Genomic DNA, 16,804 nt, shown 5'->3' with positions numbered 1-16,804 from the left:
TGAGTGACAGTTCTAACAACCAATGGTGATCACGGTGTCTTTGACTGATGTTCCCCCAATAGAGTAAACACCAAATGAGAATGACAGAGTGCAACTTGCCAATTGGCTGCAGAAAAATATAAAGGGCAAGTGTTTTTTTTTTGTTTTTTTGTCCAAGTAGCCTATGAGTGTGGCACTCACAGCCCCCAGAGTGACAGGTGCTTTGGAGTTGACAAAATAGCTGGGGCGGCAACCATTTGCCTGGGTGAGGTCATCTAGGATGACGTAAACTCTACGTCATTACCAGGGCTAAATAAAAAACACACACACACACAACTGGGCACGCTTTTAAAAAAAGTTTAATTATCCCCAAGTTATATAAAATAAAACACAGACAAAATGCATGTAACATTGAGAAAACTGAAACAACATTTTGAGGGAACCATAAACATGCACGACCTACAAAGTTGGTGTTGAAAGTAAAATAGATTCACTGACTGGATATTCTTCTGTTGCATTGTAAAGCAGCGTAAGCAATTTACAAAAAACTGGAAATGCTGCTATTGAGGCCAAATGATTCTTTTGTTATTCATCTTTTAAGAAGAGAAATTACTTATCCCAATTTACAAAAAACTGGAAATGCTGCTTTTGAGCCAAATGATTCTTTTGTTATTCATCTTTTAAGAAGAGAAATTACATATCCTAATATTTGAAATTGCACAACTAAATGCCGTACAACTCAAAATATTGTACAAAATGAGTTTATGAGAAGATGAGGATTATAAACGGCTCATCAAAGTGACAGACGCCCCCTCAAGCCAATTTAACTCAACGCCGCCTCCTGTCCGGACTTCTGCTGCGTCTCCGTCCGCCAGTCCTGTGAAAAAACAAAAACAGTTCAGTTATTGAGAAATTATATTGAGTGGGAAGTTCTACTATAGGAATTACTAATTTAAAAAAAACTAATTAAAATTAGCAGTGTTCTTTGAAAATTCAGATTGACAAAGTGCAACATGTAAAATGTTGACAATACTCGCTCTACCAGGAAGTTACTGCCCCCACAGCCAAACACACACACATATAAACCACCCTTACCTCCTCTTGTTCTTGGGGGGCCCTCTGACGAATCCCCAGTCAACACTGATAGGCTGGCCCATCATGTCCTGAGCGTTGAGCCCTTCCATGGCTGCCTGGGCCTCTTTGTATGTCTCATACTCCACCAGTGCATATCCCTAGGAACAGTCATCAGGACAGCATGTGAGTCATTGCACATTTATGGCACCACTGCTTGGGAATTTGATAGCAGTTTACAATTTAAATTCACAACACAACACAAAACAGGCTGACTATCTTACCGGCTGAAACCAGTGTGGGATCACTGGGCAAACATTTTGAACTTGGCATATAGCTTAGCCAATACTATACAATTTATGTCTCTAAACCTTTGAAAAGATTACCAATAAAATGTATAAGATTGTTTCTAAATCTTCCAACAACCTGTAATGTAAATGGACATTCTCTATGCTCAAATTAAATGACCAGAGAAAGAGTTTCAGGGCAAAGACACTTTGTTCTTACTTCATATTTAAAACAATGCTGCCACCTTGTGGCTTAGAGGACAGTTGAGGCATAATGTGCATTTGGACAGCAAAAAAACAACAGGTCAATGTGTCCACTTGAGCGTACCATACTGCATGAGGGGAAAACAGATACAGTCTAAACACTGCAAATATTTACAAAACCTCTGATGACTTTAATTTGGTCTTTCTTGGCATGTCAGTATTTTTTCCAGTTTTAACATATGCTAAAATAAGACAAATGTCATTTGTTTAAATCACCATTAGCAAATAGCAGTGACAACAAGGTTTACTTGTATAGATTAAGCAAATATCTGCTTTACAAAGAACAAAGGAGGGGCGTTTTTTTGTTAACAACAAATGACACCATAAACCAGTCAGGAAGGATGAAAACAAAAATGTGTTATTGTAATGTAATTTTTTTTTGAAATTTACATAATCTAATAAAATACATGCAGCTAGACTTCCTCTCCATCTGGAAAGAAATATCACTTAAGGCAGTTGTTAAATCATTTGGTTGAGTCAACATGACGTTTGGACATGACGTTTGGAAAAACTGAACAGCAGATGCGGAAATATTTTGTTCAGCTCTATAAGAAAACTGGCTATTTTGGATTACAGCAATTTCATATCACATCAAGGGCTTTCTGACCTTTAATTAGCAGAAGAACTGCACACACAAGTTAAGATCCAAGTTGACTATCCATTGGATTATTTGAAAAAGATGGTGAAGTGTACTTTGAATAATTGATCATATTGTACAAGTAAAAATAACATCAGTAAGCTATTAGAGCAAGCAAGTGGCCCAGAGGCTGCGTCAATAAAAAGTACTAAATAAACAGAAACAGGAGTGCATCGACTGAATGTGAACATCTCTTCCGTGAAATGAAGGACACCTTGAAACTCACACGCATGCCAGTGCTGCACGGTTATATTTCTCACCTTGAGGTAGCCTGTTCTGCGGTCAAGGTTGAGATGCAGGTTCTTGATTTCTCCAAACTCTGAAAACTTGTCATGGATGTCTTCCTCTGTAGCCTCTTCATGTACACCAGTCACAAAGAGGATCCAGCCCTCCACAGCTGCAACAAGGCAAAGACAAGAAAAGGCATCAGGGGTCAAATAATAAACCAAGCAGCACTTGCAACTAGGTAAACTAATGACACAAGTACAATTACAATTACTAAAGCTCTCCATCCAATGCAAGATGCACAAAGAAACACTGGTCTAACCAATATAAAGCCTCCGGTTTGTGCCTCTTTTAAAAAAAAAAAAAATATGTTATTGCAAGACAAAAGACAATACATTAACAGAACAACAAGAGGACGACAAGTACAGTGAATACAGGCCAGCTAACTTTGCCATGGGATGAGAAACCAGGTGATGTTGGTGTGCGTCTGTATATATTAAGGATGGGTCATGATTTTTTATTTTTCTAATAGTCATTAAATTATAAAAAAAATCAACTAGTTTATGCGACTATCGTCGGGTCGGGGTGTGCAGATTTTCAAAAAATCATCGACTAGTTCCCAGTGATTATCGAATAGTGTTTGTGTTTGGAAAGCACATCCCTAGTGTGTATATATATATATATATATATATATATATATATATATATATATATACACACATATACACGTGTATATATATATATATACACACATATATATATATACACACATATACACGTGTATATATATATATATATATATATATATATATATATACACACATATATATACACATATACACGTGTATATATATATATATATATATATATATATATATATACACACGTGTATGTGTACACGCAGGGTGGATATATGGAGAGGAGAAAATATTCTAACCATCTGGATTAAAATAGATATTATATTTTTAATCTAAAAGGTTGTTCATGTGCACACATTTTAATGCATTGTTGAGAAATGGGATGAACATGGGATTTAAAAAAAAAAAGAAGCCAATAACTGGTGATAATACAGAGATTTCAAACATTAGTTTTGTGAAATGTGAGTTATATAAACGCAAACAACAGAGAAGGGAGTAACTTGATAAATTGCAGAGACACTTTATAGTCACGTATAAACAGATTAGACTTTATTCTGTTATCTTAAATTTAAATGACATGTTTAATATGAACTGCAACACTTACATCTCTGAGGGCCAGGCTCGTCCCCATCCTGCTCCACAGTATCGTAGTCCTCTTTGATTCGGGACCTGGCTCCTTCCTCTGGAAACAGCAACACAGAAACATAAACAACAATTCTAAATGGTTTGGCCCATTGCGAGATTTTGTGCATTCTCGCTCAGTAAGATTCTATTAGATCCTTATGAAGATCTTCTATGCACGATTGTACTGTACCATTTCGCCGCACTGCATTTGGGCAATCAGCTTTTTCTGTTAAGGCCAGAAATCAGTGGAAAACCCTGCCTGACGATGTGAGGAGCTGCAGCTCTTTCAGCACTTTCAAAACCAACTTAAAACGTCTGTTGAAAGCTGCTCAGCTCTGTACTCACTTATCTTTATTCCAACTCAATGGTCTTCATGACTTGCTTTTACTTGACAAGCATACTTTGTGATGTGCTATTGTACATTTTTATATGTTCTTCTTGTATGACTGTATGTATGTTTCTTTGTCTTGACCTGCCAAGGGACTACAGATGTGAATTTTCTTGAAACTATAATCTGGAATGGTGCATCAAATGGTGACATTTATGTTTTAAACTGTACATGATCCCTTTTGTGATGGCATTTTCTATTAATGCCTCTCTTCTTAGGGAGTTCAGAGTGTTTCTCAGAGTGTCCCTCTGTTGACATTATTGGGTTGGAGTCCTGTCTAGGGGAGCCACCGTTATCTGTACAGTTGTGTCCGTATTAGGGACCATAGAGCCAGTCGCTGAGGCAAAAAGGGTCAGAGATGCCAGAGGAACCGAGTAAGTCAAAACATGATGAGGGTAAATCACTGAGCACCAGGGAGGAAGGGCAGAGTTGTGAGGTCTTCACGCAGAGAGCACCTCAATGGTGGATACCTGACAATTGCTCCTTGATCAAGCTTCAATAAACCTTCTGTGTAAGACATCAACAGCTCCGGGGCCTACAAGTTAACTTGTGTATCAGAAATTCCACCACACCTTTTAAATAAAATAATAAAATAAATATTAAACACTGTTGACTAAAACGCTGCAAAAGGAGATTACATGATCCAATATAACCAAAAACGGTGGTAGCTCACCTGAGCCAAAGCCTCGACCTTTCCTCTTCTTGGCTTTCTCCTTCAGCTTGTGGATGCTCTCTGTGGAGAAAAAAAAGTTGAAAAAGTCAAAATCTTTGCATGTTTCTACATCTTTCTCAGAGTAATGCAGTTTCACAACAAGCTAACTAACGTTACTACTTTTCTGTCATTAAAACTGGATGGATTATCTGTATATGGACATTGAAATTGGCATGACTTGTGTAAGTTCTTTGCAGCTTTATCAGTATATCTTGTCTCCTTACTCTTTATTACAGTCTAATTTATCCCTATCTTTCATATTGTAATATAGTTTGGGCGAGTACTTTTCCTACAAACCTTCATAAAAGTTTAGTTCTCCAAAAACGTTTTGTGAGGATTGCAACTTGATCAGTCAGACATCACCTCTGCTCCTCTATTTAAGAAACTCCACATTCGTACTATTTATGATATCAATATTTCTCAAATGTGTGTTTTTATTTATAAGATACTTTCTGGTGGGAATATTCCTGAACAGTTCAAGACCTATTTTAAATCAAATTCTAAGGTCCATTCTTGCTCAACCTGTCAGTCTCTAGATCTTCATCCTCCTAAATTCCTGACTAGTAGAGGTACATTTTCGATAAGATTTAGGGGAAGCAAATTATAGAGTAGCCTTTCACATCTATCAATAAACTGTTCATCTGTCAGGTGTTTCAAAAGTCACTTTAGGGTCATTTTATTGCTTTTCCCCATGTATCTGTTTTTATGTTATGTTTTTTCCCACTCCCAATGTTGTTTGAAGAGGTCTTTGTAGATATTTAAATCAATATCCTCCTCACAAACACTAACCATACACTTCCATGCAACACACACACACACTTATCTTGTTTGATATATTTACTGTATTGTTATTACATATAACTTGTCCTAATTGTTTGTTATCACTGTTATGTAGTCATATCCAGGTGTCCAGGTGAGGCTTCAGGTAAGCCCAGTGGGTTTTGCCTTTTCCTGCACTTTATATTGTTCAATTATTTATTGTGTTATGTTCTATAGTCTTAACTTCTATAGTTATAAGTTATAAGTTCTATAGTCTTAACTTGTGCAAAACAAATAAAACATGTCTTACTATTATTTAGCCGATAGCTAACTAGCTATGAAGACTCAGCTAACGTGCTAACGGTGGCTAACAACACATTGAGTGTGAACCAAGTTATAACCACGTTCTTAAGTCCAGTTAAACATATTTAAAGATTTGCAAAAGTGACCTTAAGAGTTCGCAACAGCTGAGATCTAACTAACTATCTCACAGAGAGAGAGCTGAGTGAATGAGCCTCTCTGTTAGCATCATGTTAGCCTGTTAGCATGTGTCCGGCCTGCTACCACGCAGCCTGCTGTTCATAGTGTTTACTACTCACGGCTATTTCAATGTAAACCTCAAGATTTATACAACATTTGAACGCCGGAGTTGTGGAGCATCTTGCCACCGATGTGTTGAAGTAATAATATTACCATCACCATCCTCATCCATAGGAAAGTCCTCTCCTCCCGCTTCATGAAGGTCCAGCACGTCCGCCATGGTGTCTCTCTGGGTCTGTAGTGGCGAGAAGTCAGGCCAGATCTCGCGAGAGAAAACCACGTCCCGTTCTACTTCTGCTTCTTCCTTGAGGTTCATTGGCGGTTGGCAAACCATGTTATAGGTGCATTACCGCCACCATCTGGCCTGGAGTGGGCCGTCATGAAATAACTGCAGTTCCTCTCTTTTGTCCAGAGAGCAGCAAAACGCGTTTTTAAATTCCAGTTGAAGTTATTTTTTATTTAATTTAATTATTTTTTTTCATTTCTTTTTTTCTATTTTTCATTTTTCTTTCTATTTTAACATTTTAACATTTTTAATAATGTTTTATTTTTATTTATTTTTAAAAAAAAAAAACTTTTTTATTTTTCATTTTTCATTTTAATTTTTCATTTTGTATTTATTTTAATTTTTTAATTTCAAATAGTTTTTTCTTTTCTATTTTTCATTTTTTCATATTTTTTTATATTTTAACATTTTAACATTTTTAATCATGTTTTATTTTTTTAAAATTTTTAAATTTTTAATTTATTTAAATTTTTAATTAAAAAAAAAATTCAATTTTAAATTTTAATTTTTTTCATATTTTTTCTTATTTTTACATTTTTATATTTTTAATTATGTTTTATTTTTCATTTAATTTTTTTTTTATTTTTTTTTTTTTTTTATTTTCCATTTTTTCTATTTTAACATTTTAACATTTTTAATAATGTTTTATTTTATTATTATTTTTTTTTTATTTATTTAAATTTTTAATAAAAAAAAAAAAAAAAATTCTATTTCTAATTTAATTTTTTTTTCATATTTTTTCTTATTTTTACATTTTAACATTTTTAATAATGTTTTATTTTTATTTTTTAAGTTTAATATTGTGTTGTTGGCACAACTGACAGCCGTAACCATCATGAAATAACTGCAGTTCCTCTCTTTTGTCCAGAGAGCAGCAAAACGCGTTTTTAAATTCCAGTTGAAGTTATTTTTCATTTCATTTAATTATTATTTTTTTTTTACATTTTTAATAATGTTTTATTTTTCATTTAATTTAATTTTTTTCTTTATTTTAATTTTAAATTAAAAAAATATATATTTTTAATTTTTTTTTTCATATTTTTACATTTTTAATGTTTTATTTTTTATTTAATTTTTTTTTTTCTTTTTTCTATTTTCCATTTTAATTTTTTAATTTCAATTTTTTTTTTTTTTCTATTTTCCATTTTTCATTTTTAATAATGTTTTATGTTTATTTTTTTTATTTATTTCAATTTTTAATAATAAAAAAAAACATTGTATTTCAAATTTTAATTTTTTTGTCACATTTTTTCTTATTTTTACATTTTAACATTTTTAATAATGTTTTATTTTTATTTTTTAAGTTTAATGTTGTGTTGTTTGCACAACTGACAGCCGTAACCATCATGAAATAACTGCAGTTCCTTTCTTTAGTGCCAGAGAGCAGCAAAACGAGTTTTTAAATTCCAGTTGAAGTTATTTTTTATTTCATTTAATTTTTTTTTTTAATGAAAGATAAAAGATAAAAGATTTTTGATTCAGCCGTCATGTTTGTGCTCATTGGGGGACTGAGCAAGGCCACTTTTTTTTATAAGGTAGGGTTAAGGTAAGAACTTCTGAAAATCAGCATGTTCTTACAAAGTTGTGATGGTTGCATGCTCCGTGTCTGTGAACGTGTAGGCTACTATTTGGATTCAGAACTTTCACATGTGATGAAGTTTAACACTGTTTTATAGCTACTCTTATTTAAGTAAAGGATCTTAACAGTTCTTACATCACAGCATCAACAACAATGTGATGTTACAGACAGACAGCAGCAAAGCTCTGAACAGGTTCCCATCAGGGAGGCAACAGGTGAGTGTTTTACCTGCCAGGTGTTTGAAGAACTGCGACCACGTTGGCAAAATGTCCATCAACCATGTCAAATTAAGTCCAACTGGACTTGTTGTCTTCCAACACAGATGTGACTCATTTGAAGGATGTTGATGTCCCTCAACGGTTTCAAAGCTTCTGATTAAAAAGTCACAAAGGTTTCCCCTCAAACTGTGTGAACATCCACACCTCCACATGAAGTCAGTAATCAACGCAGACCGACTTCACCTGGTGGTGTGAATTGACTCTCGACAATTTCTGGGAATTGGGAAAGAGTTTTTTGCAACTTTTTTTTTTGCAGTTTGCAGTTTGCGGGTTACCTTCTAGATACGATCACTTCACCTCCAGTTAACGTTACCTGACGTGATGTCTCTATAATAGGCCTACGGTGGCCCTGGGAGTTCAACACACTGCAGCAAGAAAACACAAGCAAACAGACAAAACACAAGCAAATAGATACAAACACAAGCAAATGGACAAAACACAAGCAAATGGACAAAACACAAGCAAATAGATAAAAACATAAGCGAATAGACAAAACACAAGAAAATAGACAAACATCTTCTCCAATTTGACAACAAATTAAAAAAAAAACACAACCAACTACAGAAACATGCAAACACAAAAATCTACCAAATACTTATGTATGTTTTATGTTGTATAATTGATTTCTGCTTTAATCTCATAAAGCTGTCTTAAATGCTAATAATAATAATAATAATAATAATAATAATACACTTTATTTCTATAGCACTTTTGAAAACAACGCTAACGTGCTTTACGATACAAAAAATAAAAATGGCAGACAATGATAAAAAACAATTTCAAACAATAGTTAAACAACATTGTGCACAGGAGCTACATATGAGAAAAAGTACAATAAAACAATATAAAATAATTCAAATAATGAATAAAACAAAACTTAAAAGAATGTCTTTGTATATAAATAGGTTTTAAGAAGTGACTTAACAGATAAAATTAAAATCCAGGCCACAAACCCTGTGAAAGCATACTTATAAAAGAAAGAGTGATTTAAAACAGGATAAGGAGTTCACAGTCTGATCTCCTCGGGGAGGTTGTTCCAGAGTCTTAAAGGTCCCATATTATAAAAAAGTGAGATTTTCATGTTTTTTTATTATAAAGCAGGCTTAAGTCTTATATAAATACTGTGAAAGTATCAAAACACTCAATCCACAGGGAAATACACACAGCCCGTATTCAGAAACTCTGCATTTGAAACAAGCCGTCAGGATTTCTGCCCATTCGTGATGTCACGAATATAAAATATTTAGACCCTTGACACAATTTTAAACGTAAACATTCTAAATGTGTCCCAGTTTATTTCCTGTTGCAGTGTATGTGAATGTCATCAGCTGACAGGAAGTACACATGGACCCAAGCTGTTGCCTAGCAATGCAATTCTGCTGCAATTCCGTCAAAATGCGCTAAAACGTAGCGTTTCAGGCAGAGGGTAAATACAGGTATATTCAGGCCGACAGTACGAGGAAAATTAAGTTTTTTTTTAACAGTAAAGCATGTAAACATGTTCTAGTAGAAACACAAAATACAAGTATGAACCTGAAAATGAGCACGATATGGGACCTTTAACGGAAAACAGGGACCGAAGATATCTAGATTTTCACAATGCACCATGATATTTGATGGAGAAAGGCTATGACTATAACACTATAAACTATGACTAATTATTATCATGGCCAATTACTGATGAATGTTTTGTTAATGATTATCTTTAATGTTTGCATCATGACAAGATGCATTGCTGCCGCTCACAGAGAAAAGCAAAGTTGTCCAGATGAGAACAAACATCCTGATTGGATGCTTGAGACAGTCAGTGTCTCCCTCCACAAGACAAACTTTACACTGAAAGTGCAGTAAACAGGCAGGAAGTTGATGAAATTGAAACAAAGGAAGCTCCACAGTTGACATAACACATCTTAATACAGGATGTTGCAAGTTCAGTAATTCCATAGTTGCTTAATATAATTGGTTACCTCATCACCCAGGGTGCAGCTACTGTTACACTTTTATTGTGAAGCAGTTTGTGAAATCTGTTCTAGAAATATACATAGATTAACATAACACCAGCTCTGAAAAAATAAATATCTATAATAGGGCTGTCCAAGTTAACGCGATAATAATCAGTTAACGCATATTTGTTTTGACGCCACTAATTTCTTTAACACATTAACGCAATCGATATTTAGGAGGCTGTAGCGGACTCAGTTTTAAAGCTGTAGAGAGATGCTGGTATCATATGAAACCATAAAAACCTGATGAATCCATCGGTACCAACCATGTCATACTAGCTTGTCACAAAGGAGGTTAAATAACGCTCCAAACTTACGCTACATTTTGTCAAGGAAAAACAGGCATGGCCATTTTCAAAGGGGTCCCCTGACCTCTAACCTCCAGATATGTGAATGTAAATGGGTTCTATGGGTACCCACGAGTCTCCCCTTTACAGACATAAAAGAAAAAGAAATAAACTAAGACATGTCATACTCAGAAAATCTTAGACATGTCGAAAATCAGTCAGAGTATGGAAGTAGCCTCTTCTACCACACTCAGTGGAAGCTAACACTAGTTAGTTCAGACGTGGAGCGATAACATCATACTCTGGTGACGGGTCGGTTTTCTGCAGTGACATGTAAGTTCTGTCCTCTTGGTTTGGTTTCACCTTTTTTCTTGTGTTCCTTTGGAGAGAAGAAAGAGTGAGACATGATGTGTTGTCTAAAAGTCTCCATTGATGGAACATTCAAAGCATCAAATGATGAAGTAGTAACATACCAACGGAACATCAAGAGGATTATGCAGATGACGTTCACAATGAGAGCTACAACAGCGACGACGACCCAGGGAAGCACTGCACAGGGTCCATGTTGAGCTGCTATTAGAAAGGACACAATGTAGATTATATAACTGTTCAACAGTTATATTAATGCCGTACAGTCTTATTGATATCAGAGATTGGTGATGTGTGTGTTCACCTTCTCGTCTCTCTGAAGTTATGATGGTGACGTTCTGTCGCATTTCCCCAACTTCACTGCTGCTGACACACTCAACAACAGTGTTGCTGTGGTCTTTTACAGTTAGGGTGGTGGTGCTGTGGACTGTGTGGTGGGATACAGTGGTGGTGACAGAGTACTCAGTGTGGTTCTTCAACAGCGGCCATTTGATGGTGGGTAAAGGAAACCCCTCGCTGATGCACACACAGGTCAGGACATCTGACTGAACCTCACATGCAGAGCTACTTAGGATCGTTGGAAAAACTGCAAACATGAAAGAAGAATCTCAGCAATCTATGAGACAAAATGATCATATACAATGTTATAGCACCACTAATTCCCAACTTTCCTGCAAGAACACTGTTGATGTTGTAAAATTAAACACAGCTCAGGAAACCATCAGAAATGACATGACAGCACATCTATTACCACACATTTCAGATAGTAAAAAGTAAAGGTGAGAATAAAGTAGAGTATTTACTCACAGGTCACATTCAGAGTCACTGTCTCCTCTGTAGTGATGTTGTTGGTGAAGATGACCTTACAGGTGACCTCACTGCCGTGGTGCTCAGCTGAAAGGTTAAACATCAAAGTTGAGCTGTGTCTCTGTGTGACAGCAGTCAGGTACTCGGTCTTGAAAGCTGTGATGTTTCCTGTGATGTGAGAGGCCTTCTCTCCTGCTCCTCTCCACGTCCAGGTGATTTTAGGTTCAGATCCAGAGCAGAGACCAGGAGCAGTGCAGGTCAGTGTGGTCTGCTGTCCCTCTGTCAGAGGAGGAATCATCACTGTGGGCTTCTGGATCAGATCTAATGGGAGAGCAGTCCATGAGTGGAATCAGGTGAGCAGCCTGAAGGTCACCATTCACTTCAATTTGTGCTAAAATAATCAGATACTCTGTTAAACATTTCAATGAGGCAGTAAGTAGGAGTTATATCAGGAGCTGCTGCAGTTCCTACTGGTTGCCCACAGAGGTCAACAAATAACAAACATTACTTCATTCTCCATTAAGACTATAAATACAGGAAATACTGTTGGTGCAGTTCAGAGGAACAACAATGAACATCTTCACTGTATATATTTATTGTAGCTCTTCATACCTTTAACAGAGACGATTGTCCTTGGAGAGAATGTAAATCCATCGTCCCTCCCAAACTGGAGACCATTATCTCTGAACTGATATGATCCAGAGTCGGACTCAATGACGTCATTGATGATGATGCTGCAGTTCCCCCGACTCACGTCAGGCTCCAACAGTGAAACTCGTCCTTTAAACCCAGACTGAACCTTTTCGTTGTTCTTGTAGAATATGATGTCTGAATCACCACATCGTTGTTTAGATGGTTCACATTTGTACCAACCTAAATGTTGGGTTGTTAAGCGATTAGTGATGAATTTACACGGTATCATAACACAGAGTCCAGCCTCTGCTGTTATTTCTCCTCCACCAAACTTGATACAAAATCCATATCTACAGTCTTCTCTCCAAATTGATGCACCTGTTAATGGAAACAGAAAAAAGAAAAAACAGGGAGAAGATATTTCAATTTTGACAATACACCATGATATTTAATAAATAATGAAGAAGGGATGTTACTATGCTTGTTTTTTAAATAGCGTTGAGCAGACAACAAAACAGAATTTCAGCATTTGTATTTCTTTATCAACAAAATAGACATTTAAAAACTATCTATCCCAGTTAGTTAGTAGATGCTGTGAGGAATGCTACTAATGAGCTGGTTGAAAAACTAAATAACTATTTATAAAAGGCAAATTATCTATTTTCTTCATATCTTTAATGTTGGCATTATAACAAGATTATAATAAAGATGCATACCTGTGTCAGCATCGATGCCTCTCACAGAGAAATAATGAATAATATATAGATGATGATAATGAATATATGTTGTAGATCATTCTAGTTTTAACAAGCTACAAAACACTTATACATTACTTACAATGAAAAATACTTATGTGGCGCTTTAAAAGACAACATTTAAACGGCCATAAAATAACATTGAAGGTCTTATCAGCAGCTTCAAAGATAAATATTGGTATCATAATAAGATTCATACCTGTGTCAGCATTGCTGCCTTTCACAGTGAAGAGCAGAGTCGCCCAGATGAGAACAAACATCCTGATACGATGATGAAGACAGGCTCTTCCTCCACAGAACAAACGTTTCCTTTCAGAAGCAAACACATTTTAAACTTTAAAATGTTTCAGTTGAAGAAACTGTATCTGAAACACCTCCACGGTTCACAGCACAGATTGAAATACAGGATGTTCAATGTTCACCTTTTCTGTAATCACACTAACACACGTGGCTAACATCTTCTTCAGGGTTGTGAGTCCCTTCAAATGTTTGATTTCCAAACTCTTTGTAATATCTGTTCCAGAAATAAATAAACTTAAATTATCTGTAGCAGCTTTAACTACAATCCCCCTAAGCTCAGACTTTCTGAATGAAATGCACACATATTTTACAAGTAAAGCGAGGAACTCTAAAAAGCATTTAATGACATTAGTTAGGGAAGAATTACTTCTACGGTTTCCATTTACAATTTAAAAAGATATTTAAAAAAAAGGAGGTTACAATTTGCAATTTAAAAGGATACATTTATATATATATATATATATATATATATATATATATATATTATATACACATATATATACAGTATATAACAGTTTTTATATATAAGGGTGTGGCTACCTTAACATGTGTTTTTATTGTGAAATACAAGTTGTTATATGAATAAACTTTATGACAATTACCTTACAACAGCTCAACAACAGCACTGATACATTTTTATATTGTTCAGGGAAAAATTAATCACACAATCAAATACAATAACATTGATAAGATAAGATAAATGTTGTGTTTTACCTCTTTCTGCCTCGTTCACCTGCTCTCTTCTCTCCACAGAGATCTCTGCTCTTAACTGACTCCGTCTCTTTTCCTTCTCCTTTTCTAATTGTGATTTTTAGGGAAGCAGTCTCACCCAACTTATCTAACCACAATCTAACTAACTTAGAGACGTGTTGAGCAATTTCTCTCATGAAGTTTTGGTGACTTTGTTTGTTTTACGGAACTGACATATTCTATGGAAACCATAACACACACTCTAGTCTGCACAGTGAGGTGTGCATGATTGTAAATGATCTGTATTATTGTCTTTTATCCACAGTGGCAGTTCAGTATTGATGGTTAAATGAGAGTTTCTGTCACTGAAGTGTATTAAATATCTGCAGAATCAAAGAGAAGAGGGATTCAATTAGCATTCATTCTAGTTCTCACGTTTAACTATGAAGCCTCTTAGCAAGAAGCACCTCATTTGTATTATTATGGCATATATTTTGCAATATCTGAAGGTACTGTTTAGTAGTTATCATGAGGTATATATACTGTATATCCAATTGAGAAGCTCCACCTTCTCTACAGAAAAAATAATGAAAAGGAAACTCCTTGTGTTAGTTTGTTAAAGTTGTCCCGATCTATTTAAAAACATAATTCTTGCTAAACTGAAACAGTAGATGTGCTGAGCATGTGGACTCAGTAGCATCTTCTACTACACTCAGTGGAAACTGACACTAGTTAGTTCAGACGTGGAGCGATAACATCATACTCTGGTGACGGGTCGGTTTTCTGCAGTGACATGTAAGTTCTGTCCTCTCGGTTTGGTTTCCCCTTTTTTCTTGTGTTCCTTTGGAGAGAAGAAAGAGTGAGACATGATGTGTTGTCTAAAAGTCTCCATTGATGGAACCTTTAAAGCATCAAATGATGAAGTAGTAACATACCAAAGGAACATCAAGAGGATTATGCAGATGACGTTCACGATGAGAGATACAACAGCGACGACGACCCAGGGAAGCACTGCACAGGGTCCATGTTGAGCTGCTATTAGAAAGGACACAATGTAGATTATATAACTGTCCAACAGTTATATTAATGCCGTACAGTCTTATTGATATCAGAGATTGGTGATGTGTGTGTTCACCTTCTCGTCTCTCTGAAGTTATGATGGTGACGTTCTGTCGCATTTCCCCAACTTCATTTCTGCTGACACACTCAACAACAGTGTTGCTGTGGTCTTTTACAGTTAGGGTGGCGGTGCTGTTGACTGTGTGGTGGGACACAGTGGTGGTGACAGAGTACTCAGCGTGGTTCTCCAACAGCGGCCATTTGATGGTGGGAAAAGGAAACCCCTCGCTAATGCACACACAGGTCAGGACCTCCGACTGAAGCACACATCCAGAGTTTAAGATCTTTGAAAGCCCTGTAAGAACACGCATTAACATGAACTTCCTTTTAGTACAGTCTACTTACAAGTCACTGTTACATCAGCATATGTAGTCAAAGTCTCGTCCAGAATCTTCTGCCGTCACATTAGGGATGACAAGTGTGTTGGATGCGGTGTCGTTCTGCAGGTCAGCATTAGGTCCGTTGTGTAGGTTTATGTTGGAGCCAAGTATAGTCCATGTGATATGAGACGGAGGAGGAACACTTTCAACACTGCAGGTTAAATTCAGAGCATCTCCCTTCCTAACAGTTGTATCACCAGTGATTACAGGTGTCTTTAAATCTGTGGAGCAAATTGTAAACAAAAGATTTTAAGTTAAGATACGACAAAGAGGTCAGAAACAGATACAAGATATTTAGTGATGCATTCACACATTAACTGTCTCAGTGTGTTCTTTCTTATAATCGTACCACTGGAGGGAGCCAACGTCTAAAGATTTTTCAGACTCTACACACAGTGGCTTTAACCGACAACACAAGTTTTTATTATTCTAAACATTTGGCTCCAGTGAGGCTGAGAACCACCTGGAAGCCTTCGTCTTGCCTCCATAGGTCAGAGGACTTTTTAAAAAAAATATTTCAATTAGAAACTACAGCAAAGACACTACATTTCTTCTGCAGTCAAAAATGTCATTAAAAATGCACATTGAGGCCTCAGCTCCTCCACAAAGAGGAGTGGGGAGAGATACTGGGAGGTCATCGCTAAGAGGCCAAGGTGGTATGATGACAGCGACTCAGATTAGGTCTTCAGCCCCGTATGAAGCAGGACTGACCATCCATCTGGAGACAGTCGCATCTGATGCCTGGATTTCTCTTTGTAGCAGTGAGGGATGGCCTTTGTATCTGGAAGGGCTGGCAGTGCCCTGGGTAGCATCTTGCAGGTAGGTATGTAACTTTAAGAGGTGTCTTTTGTGTCTGATTTTGACTTTTTATGCCTCTGTGCCAGAGACAGTCGTGGCCAGAGGCATTATGTTTTATGGTTGTCCATACCATTCTCAGGAACGCGATATCTCAGCAACGCCTGGAGGGTGTATCTTCAAATTTGGCACAAACTTCCACTTGGACTCAAGGATGGACTGATGAGAATTTGGTGGTCAAAGGTCAAGGTCACTGTGACCTCACAAAACACAATTTTGGACTTAACTCAAGAATTCATCTGCTAATCCTGATAATTTCACCCAAATGTCTAGGAGGATAAAATGATGAAGTGATGACATTTTGGACGTTTCTAACCTTAGAGGCTGACTAGTTTGCAT

General features: G+C 36.2%; 3 protein-coding genes across 7 annotated transcripts in view; 1 reads left to right on the top strand and 2 right to left on the bottom strand.

The window, feature by feature from the left end:
• afp4 (antifreeze protein type IV) overlaps positions 1 to 16,804 on the top strand; it is a 69,729-nt gene that overhangs the window by 47,370 nt on the left and 5,555 nt on the right. The gene's annotated exons all lie outside the window — the stretch shown is intronic.
• On the bottom strand, positions 321 to 6,425 carry rbm8a (RNA binding motif protein 8A). Of its 2 annotated transcripts, none has more exons than XM_074652709.1 (6): positions 6,278 to 6,425; positions 4,787 to 4,846; positions 3,706 to 3,783; positions 2,499 to 2,635; positions 1,075 to 1,211; positions 321 to 856 (listed from the first exon to the last, which is right to left on the bottom strand). In XM_074652709.1, the coding sequence occupies exons 1-6, from the start codon at positions 6,342 to 6,344 to the stop codon at positions 808 to 810; spliced, it is 528 nt and encodes a 175-aa protein (XP_074508810.1). In that variant the 5' UTR covers positions 6,345 to 6,425; the 3' UTR covers positions 321 to 807. The 2 variants fall into 2 exon arrangements, with proteins under 2 accessions (XP_074508810.1, XP_074508811.1); XM_074652710.1 differs by having other exon boundaries at positions 6,284 to 6,400.
• On the bottom strand, positions 8,944 to 15,506 carry LOC141778439 (sialic acid-binding Ig-like lectin 14). 4 transcript variants are annotated; one of them, XM_074652704.1, is made up of 9 exons: positions 15,247 to 15,506; positions 15,047 to 15,146; positions 14,136 to 14,952; positions 13,321 to 13,430; positions 12,346 to 12,744; positions 11,734 to 12,054; positions 11,231 to 11,512; positions 11,031 to 11,130; positions 8,944 to 10,936 (listed from the first exon to the last, which is right to left on the bottom strand). In XM_074652704.1, the coding sequence occupies exons 3-9, from the start codon at positions 14,306 to 14,308 to the stop codon at positions 10,828 to 10,830; spliced, it is 1,494 nt and encodes a 497-aa protein (XP_074508805.1). In that variant the 5' UTR covers positions 14,309 to 14,952; positions 15,047 to 15,146; positions 15,247 to 15,506; the 3' UTR covers positions 8,944 to 10,827. The 4 variants fall into 4 exon arrangements, with proteins under 4 accessions (XP_074508805.1, XP_074508807.1, XP_074508806.1 ...); XM_074652706.1 differs by having other exon boundaries at positions 11,031 to 11,127; XM_074652705.1 differs by having other exon boundaries at positions 15,047 to 15,143.

Source organism: Sebastes fasciatus, chromosome 12, assembly GCF_043250625.1.
Source record: "Sebastes fasciatus isolate fSebFas1 chromosome 12, fSebFas1.pri, whole genome shotgun sequence".
NCBI classification, from domain to species: domain Eukaryota; kingdom Metazoa; phylum Chordata; class Actinopteri; order Perciformes; family Sebastidae; genus Sebastes; species Sebastes fasciatus.
This window is presented reverse-complemented; position numbering and strand designations above follow the sequence as displayed.

Coding starts and splice junctions, on each gene's coding strand:
- rbm8a (XM_074652709.1), bottom strand. CDS start 6,344: ATGGCGGACGTGCTGGACCTTCATGAAGCGGGAGGAGAGGACTTTCCT. Junction 3,784..4,786: donor AGGTCGAGGCTTTGGCTCAG/GTGAGCTACCAC, acceptor TGCTGTTTCCAG/AGGAAGGAGCCAGGTCCCGA. Junction 1,212..2,498: donor GCAGAACAGGCTACCTCAAG/GTGAGAAATATA, acceptor GACTGTTCCTAG/GGATATGCACTGGTGGAGTA.
- LOC141778439 (XM_074652704.1), bottom strand. CDS start 14,308: ATGAGAGAAATTGCTCAACACGTCTCTAAGTTAGTTAGATTGTGGTTA. Junction 12,055..12,345: donor GACAATCGTCTCTGTTAAAG/GTATGAAGAGCT, acceptor CTCTCCCATTAG/ATCTGATCCAGAAGCCCACA. Junction 10,937..11,030: donor ATCCTCTTGATGTTCCGTTG/GTATGTTACTAC, acceptor TTCTCTCCAAAG/GAACACAAGAAAAAAGGTGA.